General features: G+C 43.2%; 1 protein-coding gene across 10 annotated transcripts in view; it reads left to right on the top strand.

The window, feature by feature from the left end:
• The first annotated feature begins 1,103 nt into the window (after nucleotides 1–1,103).
• jakmip3 (Janus kinase and microtubule interacting protein 3) overlaps nucleotides 1,104–12,174 on the top strand; it is a 23,551-nt gene continuing 12,480 nt past the window's right edge. For 7 of the 10 annotated variants that reach the window (XR_003831961.1, XM_029427399.1, XM_029427400.1 and 4 more), the window contains exons 1-7: nucleotides 1,104–1,354; nucleotides 2,617–2,820; nucleotides 2,888–3,130; nucleotides 4,191–4,430; nucleotides 10,241–10,441; nucleotides 11,482–11,595; nucleotides 12,041–12,174. The exon at nucleotides 12,041–12,174 is cut by the window's right edge. Coding sequence is in view for 9 of the 10 variants with exons in the window: in XM_029427399.1 (XP_029283259.1) it covers nucleotides 2,686–2,820; nucleotides 2,888–3,130; nucleotides 4,191–4,430; nucleotides 10,241–10,441; nucleotides 11,482–11,595; nucleotides 12,041–12,174 (1,067 nt within the window). In the remaining variant the exon portion in view is untranslated. The remainder of the gene's footprint in view (nucleotides 1,355–2,616; nucleotides 2,821–2,887; nucleotides 3,131–4,190; nucleotides 4,431–10,240; nucleotides 10,442–11,481; nucleotides 11,596–12,040) is intronic. The other 3 variants (XM_029427404.1, XM_029427403.1, XM_029427397.1) reach the window with 2 other exon arrangements.

The following is a 12,174-nucleotide window of genomic DNA, read 5'->3' as shown; positions in this document are numbered from 1 at the left end:
ACCTGGCCGGTAGCGGCCAATCAGGAGTCTCCTGAAGCCAGCGTGTGTCAAGAGAGGAAATACTGAAACGCAGGAAAACTGCTTTTCATTTTCTGTTCACTCTGAAGCAGAAGGAAGAGCACAGGAAGTGAGGCTGATACACATGGATCTATAGGGGGAGGAGAGACAGACAGGCAGGCAGAGAGACAGGCAGACTAACCCTAACCATTCTACCTCCGGAACAATGCCACCCAACATGTATGTTGTTCAAAACATACAAAACAATGCAAAACAACTATCATAAAAACTAATATCACGCAAAACAACTAATATCATATACAGCAACGCAAATCATACAAAACTTATGAAAAGAATTTCTCATAAAAGAACGAAAGTCACACAAAGTCACAAAGTCAATTTATATCGGTATATATTCATTTATATAAAAGGTATATTGTAAATGTATTGTATTTTATCTGCTTAATAAAATTATCAGTAGTAATACTACAGTAAATACACATCAGTAGTAATACTACAAACACATTAGCAGAATATCTGATTATAATAAGGAAATAAGAAATGATTTATTTTATTCATCAGTTTATTTATAGTTTATGTAGAATCAGCATGTACTTCTCTTATAAATTACAAAGAATGAAGGAGATTAGTTTGTATTCCCTGCATTTCTCCACCAGGAGTACTGCATTTCTCCTTCTCCACCAGATGTGCTGCATTTCTCGTAACAGAGGCATCATCCCTGATATAACTGAGTTCTTGTTTGAGCATCACTCGTTGTTCTCCTCTCATGTGTCACAACCCTCCCTGTCTGTGTCCTGTCCGTCTGTCTGTCTGTCTGTCTGTCTGTCTGTGTGTTTCCTGTCTGTGTGTGTCCTGTCTGTGTGTGTCCTGTCTGTGTGTGTCCTGTCAGTGTGTGTCCTTCTGTCTGTCTGCCTGTCTGAGTCCTGTCGGTCTGTCTGTCTGTCTGAGTCCTGTCTGTATGTGTGTGTGTGATGGTGCTGATCGTCCAGCAGAGGGAGACAGAGATCTGCTGCTTCAGCTTTGCGTCAGCCTGAAGGATGCTGGAAGGAGGAGGATGACGCCAGCAGAGGCTGCAGAGATGCTAACAGAACCGACACACAAACACACTGACAGGAGCTAGCTGCTAACTGCTGACAGACAGACAGGCAGGCAGGCAGACAGGCAGACAGATAAACAGACAGAGAGAGATACAGGTGAGAGGGAGCCTGATGCTGGTAGCACACACATAGAGTGAGCTGCAGTGAAGCTAGCTGTTTAGCATACTCAGGATAGGAGGCTAACCTACTGACACACACACACATAGAGCAATGCAGTGTCCAAGGCTTCCTATTGGACGGTGAGTGATCAACATCTTTTCATGTGTATGTGTTCAGTTGGGCCTAAACTGTAAGTGTGTGTGTGTAGGTGTGCGTGTGTGTGTTCGGGTTCTGTTGACTCTGCAGCTCCTCGTGTGTCTGATACTACAGCAGGTCACTGTAATGTAGTACTACTCGTATTGTTGTATTAGGAGTATTTTTTGTTACCCAGACCTCCGTCAACACTGCATTCAGGTGCTCCTCTGATAGTCCCATTTTACACATTTTGCACTGAGCTCTAGGCCGTAATATACAAAAAACATGGATGCTACAAAGATGTGTTGCAATTTAATTTCCAGTATTTGCTCCACAACAATGAGCAGAGAGAACTGATCTGGAGTTTTTGTTTCGACCCGAGGGGGCGTTCATGGGAAATGTTCCTGTTGTAATCTAATTTTTACAATTATTCTGACACCACAAAAATGCGGCACGACTGCCTTATCTTTAAAATGTTCATAAAAGTGAAACTTAGTTTGTGTTTCCCACCGTGACTTGGATCCACTCCAACAATTACCGGCTTCTTTCCACCCCGGGTGAGGTAAAAGGATGGGTGAGGAGGGAAAGGGGTGGGGTGAGGAGAGGAGTGAAAGGGGTGAGGTGAAGGTACTGCTGAGGAGGTACGGGTTGAGGTAAAGGGATGGTGTGAGGAGTGGAAGGGGTGAGGAGAGAAAGGGGCGGGGTAAACGGATGGGGTAAACAGGGTGAGGTCAAGAGACGGGTGAGGAGGGAGGAGGGTGAGTTGTGTTGATGTTGTATATGTGTGTGTTGATGGTTGTGTCTGTGTGTTGATTGTTGTCTACGTATGTTGATGGTGTTTTAGGAAGTTTTTCCTTGTGCAATGCAAGGGTCTAAGGACAGAGGGTGACTGAGATAAATGTATAATTTGTGATATTGGGCTATATAAATACATTTGATTTGATTTTGTCTCTGTTGATGGTTGTGTACGTGTGTCGACGGTTGTGTATGTATGACAATGATTGTGTACGTCTGTTGATGGTTTTGTCTGTGTTGATGGTTGTGTACATGAGTCGATGATTGTGTACATGAGTCGATGATTGTGTATGTATGAAAATGGTTGTGTACGTCTGTCGATGGTTGTGTACGTATGTTGATGGTTTTGTCTGTGTTGATGGTTGTGTACATGTGTTGATGGTTGTGTATGTATGACAATGGTTGTGTACGTGTGTTGATGTTTGTTTATGTGTGTTGATGGTTGTGTGTGTGTATCTTTGTGTGTCGGTAGGTGCAGATGTAGTCAAACTTCCGATTGACGGACAGCTGGTTGGGGGGGCAGAGCCTGCAGGTGGCGGTGATGTCAAAGAGAGGAGCAGGGGGACGAGGGAAGGGGGAGCGACCTGACCCCATGGCAACTCTTCAAGCAGCCAATGAGGAGCTGAGAGCCAAACTGATGGACATCCAGATAGAACTACAACATGAAAAGAACAAGGTCAGGACTAAAACAGCCATACTCCTGGGGTCACTATTAACCACAACTAATGTAAAACTGCCCACAGGTCAGCCGTCTGGAGCGAGATAAGAGTCAGGAGCTGAAGGCGGAGCATCATCGGGCGACTGTTGCCGTGACGGAGCTGAAGACCAAACTCCACGAGGAGAAGCAGAAGGAGCTGGCCATCACCAGGGAGACGTTACTGCGGCAACACGAGATGGAGCTGATGAGAGTCATCAAAATTAAAGACGGCGAAATTCAGCGTTTGAACGGCCTCGTGCTGACGCTGAGGGACGGATCCATGGACAAGGTTACCCCCCTATCCATATCTTCCTGTCTATTCACACCTAAATTCGTCCGACAGCCCGCAAACAAACGTTAATTGCTCTGAAAAAATAACCTCTCACTGCAATAGACAGAAGCACATGGCCAATTATTATGCAGAATGACGTCATCAGACTTTCCCAATTTCTTTTTCCTAGGATGCCTCTGCCTCTGCCTCTGATTGGTTTGGTATTGTGACCGGGAAGGTCTAATGATTCTGCATAATAATTAACCTATTGGAGTTTCGGAATAATGGGCTGTTAGAACAATGGTATGGCACTAAACATAACCTGTAGAATAAAAAAATAAAAATGTGTGTGTTATTATTTGCTAAGATATTTTAATAGAGTTCAGCAGCTTGATGGAGGATGGAATAAAGCATACCGTGAAGCGCTTTGATTTGCACTTTGGCACATATCGGTATTCAGAGAAGAAGAGGGGATGTTGAAACCGCAATGATTTTAGTTGCTCGTTTCACGACTTATGCAGGTTCTGTATGGGCTCATAGTCTTACTTCCCTTTTACCTAGTTGTTTTGTGCATACTGAAAAGCCTGCTTTAGGTTTCCCTGATTTAATTCCATACCTAATGATGCCCTCCAGGATTTCCCAATAGAACATCAGCATGATCTGGCTGCTCACTCCATACATTTGGTCTCTATTAGGACCACTGGGCAACTCTGTAAAATGACCTCTAAACAGGTGGTGCTTTGTGCAGAGGTGGGCCCGATTTTATTGAGTTGATTACATAGTAACCTCCCAACCAACTACGGCTGCACCCCCACCAGAGAGGAAATGATCAACATCCGTAGAACTAATGTAGGGTTAGCACACCAATGCCTGGCTGTGTCATGTCTGGGCTCATCTGACCCATTAAGACATGAAGTCCCTGCCATCAGGCAATTCTCTGAAGTGTGAAAAATTATTGAATACCTATTACTTTTCATTAGATGTGAAGAATATCCCAACTCCTCCACCTTGGTTTGGAGGGTAATTTAACTCCTCAGGTGTAAATGGATGTTTCAGACTCTGTCCTCTCGTTCTTCAGGTGAGGAGCGCGCTGCTGGCGGAGGTGGATGAAGCGAGGAGGAGCTGGGAGGCGGAGCGTTCTCGCCTCCAGCAGGAGTGTCAAGAGCTGCGAGGAGCAAAGAGGAGCGCAGAGGAGACTTTGACCTCTGCTCAGCAGGCCTGTCAGGCCCGAGCAGCCGAACTGCGATCAGCTCATCACCAACACCAGGAGGAGCTGAACCGAACTAAGAGAGACTGCGAGAGGGAGATCCGCCGACTGGTATGAGTCACAGTCACGCATACACGCTGTTTACACGTACGCCCACAATGTTTACCTTTATGTAAACTTAATTTTTAAGAGACCAGTCTGCACATATTTGGCCAGGTGGGATGTGGTGGTTTTAACATCATCAGTGATTAGTATTTTTCCCCACCACCACAATGATCTTAAGAGAGGTTTTTGTCTTTGTCCTGCTGGATTTCCATGTCTATTACAGACCATAACATCCTGTAATATCATCATGGTTACAATGTTCTGAACGAAGAGTTAAATTACCAAACAATACACCTACGCCTGTAAAGTTAAAGGGCCTACGAAATGATAAACATGAATTTCTACTGATGATAGTAAATGCTATTTGTGGTGTAAAATGATGTGTTATTTATGACACAATGATCGCAGTATTTAATAAATCATGATTTAGTATGTCGACCACCGATGTTTACATTGCCGCTACCGGAAACACCCGACGCCGTGTTCTGACGTCACAAGTAGAAAACAGTCCACCAGACGGCACGACAGAAGCGGCAGATAGCACGGCAGCACGGCAGACATGGCGATGTCGGACTCTGGCTCGGATATTTCGACAGAATCGAGTGACAGTGAGTCATCACTCGTTGCACCTTCAAGAAAAGGAGTTTATTGAAGAGGATGCTGGTGTCGTGGATTTAGATAATGCGGGCGAGTTTAATATGGTGAAACAGAGCAGCGCGAGACACAGTATTCAAGATGGCGACACAGACGGGACCGAACATGCGGATGATGGTGACGGTGATTCTGGATTTGGCGGAGATCCAGTGCGGCAACAGAACACAGACAGGTATATACATTTGACTATAGTTCATAGAACTTCTCAATATATAGTAAATACATCATAATAAAACGTAACATTATCCTCGATCGTAAATAGATCGCAAGCTATCGATAGCTTGCTAGCGAGTCGATAGCTTGGTTTCCTTGAATTGTTATGAAACCCGACTAGTTGTCCGCAAATTGCTCGATCCCTAAATATTCAATTATTTCTTTACTTGGACACATTGTCGTCTGTAAAGCTTGATAACTTCTTTCAGAAACTTTGATGTATTTTTGGGAAATCGAATGGTCACTCTGGCAAAGTTACAGAATACATAGATAAATAAGCAAATAAGGTTGAAGTGATTACCATTGACATGTATTATCTTGTATGTTACTGAATGTATCGCTATGTGGCATACCGCCGGTGAGATTCTGCTGGGGAATACTTGGTAAGAACCACAGAATGCCATCATGTGCCATTCAAAAGATCTGTGCTACGTTTCCATCTGACAACTGCACGTCGTTCAAGTATCCAGCACTTTATTAGAGTCAATAACAAAACACAATGTCAGTTCAGTGATTGAATCTGCTTCAGTACAGCACAACAGCATCCCTCTTGTTTGGTTCTTCCACCGACTGCTGAGTGGATCTGGGACTTTGAAAGGTTCCTCATCAACATTGTCTTGGCACAAAGCATTGAGTCTCGGTCAAAACTTCAGTAACGTACTCTGCAAAAAATATTGTTTTATAATCAAGCATTATATATAATATGTATGTATGTATGTATGTATGTATGTATGTATGTATGTATGTATGTATGTATGTGTGTATATATATATATTATGTTGCTGACCTTTGGAACAACCAACTTGGATTGGAACTTGCAGTCCAGCTGACCTGACACGTGGTCGCGCCTGCATGGACTTGTGGTGTGTCCGTGGAGGGGGATCCGTCTGCAGCAATTTCTTTCTGACATGTCTGAAATGTACAAAACACAACTTTACTAATACATTTTTCAAACCAGCTTGAAATTGTATTTCATGTTTATACATGTCTGCGTAAAGAACATATCTAATAACATTCATAATAAAAGATGTGGTTGAATTGATTGAGAGAGCAATGATATCAAATTAAACAAATATATGAATTATGTACATGCATGTGGTGATTGTATTTTTAACACGTAATGTGCAGGTCTACTGGTACTACAACTGTAATGTACAGATGACGTACAGTCTGTATACTTACTGGTGTACACATAGCTTCCTCCCCAATGTGGATGTCCAATAGATGGTCGCTGATCATACAGGTATCCTCAGTTCTGTCAGTGGCTTCATTCACCAATGTTTCAACACCTCTGTAATAATAGTGTGATCGTTAAACGTTAAATAGATTCACGCTTTTACTCAAACTACAGAATAAAATGGGGAAGCCTGTTATAAACATTGAATCTATACTTAATTAAGCTAATGAAGTGTAATTAGCTAAAGTTATTTATACTACAAACAATAACACACAGATATTGGCTAGGGCCTGGTGTAGATAGATAGATAGATAGATAGATAGATACTTTATTCATCCTGAGGGAAATTTAGGTAACATTTACATTACAGTTTACATTTGTATGTAAACTTGTTACATACAGTAGGCCTAGACCGATTATGGCTTTATGCTTGAAACAATAAATACAGTAAACAAGTAGCACGGCTTACCTTTGCTCTCTCCCTTTTGGCAAATGCATTTCGTTATCTCTTTGGTGGAGGACTCTGCACCGGCGGACGTGTTTGAATCAGCGTGCTGGCTTGTGCTGGCTTGTGATGGCTGGGGTCTCGGCAGTATTGTAGCCAACAGCATCTGCGTTCAGTTTCAAATTCTTTTTGAATCTCATTTCCTTGGCGAGCATAGTTTGTTCGAAACACGATCTCTCAAAGTGCTGCCCACAAATCGTCGGTTTCATCGACGCACTTTTTGGCCACAGAAAGCTCGATTTGGAGACGGCCCTACATCCCCATACAACACATCGCTTCACAATTATCCTTGACGATCGATTGTTGTCCGTTCTTTCTCGTAATAATTGACAGCAGTCTTTGCTGGACGCTTCAACGCAGACGAACACTGTTGGCGGCTGTAACGCAGACGAACACTGGCGGCGGCTGTATTCTACTTGCGGCGGCTGTATTCTACTTGTGACGTCATCGTCCATACATTGCCGAAGTGGATGCTCTCGGCGCAGCGATCGATTGTTGTTAGCGGAAGTCATTTTTATGCTGTTATGATCGTGATTTATTACGAATACATCAATATTAAAAGTATATATATGGCACATTTCACAATAGATATGCAACCTCTATCATATACCAAGCCCAATAACACTGACAAAATATAATTTCGTAGGCTCTTTAATCCTGAATAAAAGAGGGATTCACAAAACAAACTTCCCTCAGTGGGTCAGCTGCTGCAGGGATGAAGCCTTGTTGTTCAGTGTTTTGGAAAATAACAATATTTACAAACTTATAAAAGCACCTATAGATGGCAGTCCGGTTTGAACTTTTTGTCTTTGAACAACTGTTCACTACAGTTGCTTTGGAAAAGTTGCTTTTCCACAGATAGAAAAGATTATCATGAACAAACAAAAAACAAAGACTGACTGAGCTACACAGACTGGTACAACACAACAGCCTTCAGAAAGAACATACTCTGTATCCACAGACTGAACAGCATCTTACTTTACTTTAACTCATAGATTTAGGGAAAATAAAAGCATATTAGATTAACATATTTAGCATATTATTAAGTCATCCTTGAAAATGTAACTGTAATGTAATTGAACTTTTTTACATATGTAATCTTGGTTGATTACTTGTATATTTTGTCATTTGATTACATAATCCCGATTACATTGAATCCATTACTACCCAACCTTGTGCAACAATACATTTAATCTTAAATTTTATTGTACGGTAAAATATACGTAGTGAGTTTAACAATAAACTAACTTTGATTTAGATTTCTACTGTGAGCTGAAATGGATAGACTGTAAACCTTGTGTCACAACCCCGGCTCTAGGGCAGGACAAACAGACGATAAGGACACCAAATGCCAAAGTATATAAGCGATTTATTTGACATATTGGACATAAGTTGTGAAGCAAGTTTATGCAACCAAAAGACAAAGCCAAAACAACGGGGAATCCTGGCTCCGGCAGGGAGAGAGAGCAGCATCGCGGATGCTGGCCTTTTATGGTCCTGAGGCGCGCTGCGCCCAGGTGCTCCAGATCAGACCAAATACTGCCATCAGCTCCACTGACACTTTAAACAGATTACAACACAGTGACTGACACAAGACAGGTTATGCAGGGGCCGTCACACTTGAGAGATGTTTATGTCTTCTCATCATTCAGGATACACACTACTGACTACTGACGAATAGAGACTGATAAGAATATTTCATTAAAGCATTCTATGATGATTTCTTTAAAGCAAATCCTTTCCAATGCAACCAATGCAAGGATTATTTTCAATTTTCCATCTGGTCCAGTTTGCGTAAAAAAAAAGACCAGAAATAATCTTATTGAATTATTGTTCATGTTGGCTTCTCGCCGCGTTGGATGTGCTTTTCTATGCTGTGACAAGCGTTAGAAAACACGCAATTAGTTGGGAATCCATACTAGCTCAGTCCGTAGGGGTTAGGGTTTGGACTTGGCTTGTGTGTCCCTTGAAAGTCCCATTTCTAGACTTGAAATGTCACATAAATGGCAGCTGTGATTGGTTCGAATTGGTGTTCACACCAGAAATGAACCACACCAGAATTCACTTGAAGTCGTCTGAGGCCAGAGAGTTGTTGTTTGGTTTACCAGGGTTCGACTCCGGCGTTCACACCAACCCAAAATAACTGCACTGAGGAGGCAAATGCTGCAGGGAATGCGCCCTTAGTTTCTGTGACCTTACAGTCACCACAGTTGATCGAATCATTCATGCTGCTGTTGGTGACCGCTCTCTATTCAGGTTCATTTTGGATCAGGTCTAATTTTCCTCAGGGTTCCAACCTCTCTTTTTTAAAATGAATGTATGCACGTTTGGTTCGTCCCTTTGTGCATCGTGTCTGACTGATGGTATGTGTCCACAGCATTTGTCACTTCCACGCTTTTCCAATTATTGTCTATGTGAGCAGCCGTGCAATGCATTCTGGTAGCAGCACGATGCGTTTGGAGAGACGGGGCATCACATTGTCTGCTCCTCATGTACATAGCCCTGCATGGTCACATGCAACAGGTCTCTCACGTCTTGTGACCGGGTTGACTGTTGTCACTCGAGGTCGACTGAAGACAAAAAGTGATGTTGGTCTTGTTTGGAAACCTGGAACAGACAGCCGATGAGTGAAATCGCTCGTCCAATCAGGAGCCGAGTGGTCCGCCATCAAGCGTTCAAAAAACACATACCTTAACCACAACACTGACCTGTCTCACTCACCCGCCCCAACTAACCTGCCTGTCTTTTCATCTGTCCGTCTACCTGTCTCACTCTAACATGTCTGTCTCTAACCTGCCTCTCTCTCCATCTGTCCATCTACCTGTCTGATTCTAACCTGCCTGTCTTCCTCTCTGTCTCTAACCTGCCTGTCTACCTATCTGTCTCTAACCTGCCCGTGTACCTGTCTGATTCTAACCTGCCTGTCTTCCTCTCTGTCTCTAACCTGCCTGTCTACCTGTCTGTCTCTAACCTGCCTGTGTACCTGTCTGTCTCTAACCTGCCTGTGTACCTGTCTGATTCTAACCTGCCTGTCTTCCTCTCTGTCTCTAACCTGCCTGTCTACCTGTCTGTCTCTAACCTGCCTGTGTACCTGTCTGTCTCTAACCTGCCTGTGTACCTGTCTGATTCTAACCTGCCTGTCTTCCTCTCTGTCTCTAACCTGCCTGTCTACCTGTCTGTCTCTAACCTGCCTGTGTACCTGTCTGTCTCTAACCTGCCTGTGTACCTGTCTGTCTCTAACCTGTATGTGTACCTATCTGTGTGCAGATGGATGAGATAAAGCTGAAGGACCGAGCGGTCAGTGTTTTGGATAAAGCCCTCGGCCTGCAGGCCGGACACGCCCATCGCCTCCAGCTGCAGACTCAGGCTGCGGAGCAGCAAATCGCAGCGCTGAGAGACGCACAGAGGGTGGGAATAAACCACCCGGGCCACGCCCCTAACCCCGCCTCTAACACTGCTCCTTACCTCGTAAGCTCCGCCTGTTCCTGCATGAACTAAATCCACTTCCTGTCACAGTTTAACCACACCATGTTAACTGCTTGTGGAGAAGTTTACCATGACATAACACTTCAGAGTTACCAGGATGTCCTCAATCACACTGAACCACACCAACATTAATTGTCCTCACCACCTGTGCGAAAGGTCATGTGACCAGGGGAAGAGGACCACTGAAAAAGGTCCTGCAGGATGAAACGAGTCTATACTCAGACTCACGTGTTCCCACAAAGCCCCCGAGCGCTCCCTCCCAGACATTTATGCACACTTTCCGTAAGTCTGTATTTCTGCAGACTTTGCCTGAGGGAATTACCCACAATTCATAGTGATGTGATGTTAAATACGAGGTTACTGGGGGAAGCCAGAGGAGTAAAAAAAAAACAGTAAACAAGGAAGACTGGCACATGGGTTTTACATTTACATTGGAACATTAACAAGGACTTGAGATGACACATAAAGCATTGTTTATTCATTCACCATTTCTTTTAATTTTTACTTAATGATGCTGTTTCAACTAAAACAAGTCAATTGAATAATTGAATAACCTCTCATCCACTATGTAAATGCCTGGAAAACTTAAATCAGGGCCGACTGAAGCCAGATGATAGAGTTCAGAGGATAGAGGACTGAGGATAGAGGTCAGAGGTTAGAAGACAGGGATCAGGGGTTTCATTTTTATAACATCTGCACTGAACCTAAATCATGAGCTGCAGATTCGTCCAATAAAGTTGTTAAGTTTGAGAAACCGCAGCTAAATCATTCTGTATTTTAAATGTTTCTTCCTAATTCATGAAAGATCTGTCTTGGGTACAAATACGTAAAATATGTGATTGGCTGCTGTTAGTGAAATGTACTCTGGGAATCGCAGTTGACTTCTCTCCTTATTTTCTAACTCCGTTGTTTAAACTGAACATGAAGCAGACTGTTACTGCAGTGTGTGTGTGTGTGTGTGTGTGTGTGTGTGTGTGTGTGTGTGTGTGTGTGTGTGTGTGTGTGTGTGTTTGCGCGTGTAGTCTCAGGAGGACCGGGACACTCGCAGGTTTCAGTTAAAAATCGCTGAGCTTAGTGCCGTGGTCAGGAAGTTGGAGGATCGAAACGCTCTGCTGTCTGAAGAACGCAACGAGCTGGTAACGCACACACTGCAGCACACATATTTACACTGTGTCTACAATGTGAGGACACACTAAAATAATGCAGTACCCCCTAACACCTACATAAACCAACAAAGTCTGAACCTTCAAACAGTCCTTCAACGGTCCAGACCAAAGTGACGACCGACAAACATTGTCTTCCCAATGCAGAAATATCCTCACAACACAGAAATGTCCACACTCCAAACCTAAACTGGTTCTCACGAAGAAACATAAACGTCAACTTCCATTCATTATCTGTCTGTATGTTCTATCATTTCTTTATTGTCTTTTTTTCCCTCTACTTACTTAATATCAATATTTTCTATTATTTGTATTTTCTCTAAAATGTGTATTTTGTGCATTTTCTCTATAATGTTTACTCTGTGTATTTTCTACTTTGTGTGTATACTCTATGTTTCCTTTTATCACCCTCCTGCAGCTGAAGCGTCTGCGAGAGACGGAGAGTCAGTTTCTTCCTCTTCTGGACAAAAACAAACGTCTGAGCAGGAAGAACGAGGAGCTGGCTCTCACGCTGCGTCGCCTCGACAACAAGCTCCGCTTTGTCACCCAGGA

This window comes from Cottoperca gobio, unplaced genomic scaffold (genome assembly GCF_900634415.1).
Source record: "Cottoperca gobio unplaced genomic scaffold, fCotGob3.1 fCotGob3_316arrow_ctg1, whole genome shotgun sequence".
Lineage (NCBI taxonomy): Eukaryota > Metazoa > Chordata > Actinopteri > Perciformes > Bovichtidae > Cottoperca > Cottoperca gobio.
This window is presented reverse-complemented; position numbering and strand designations above follow the sequence as displayed.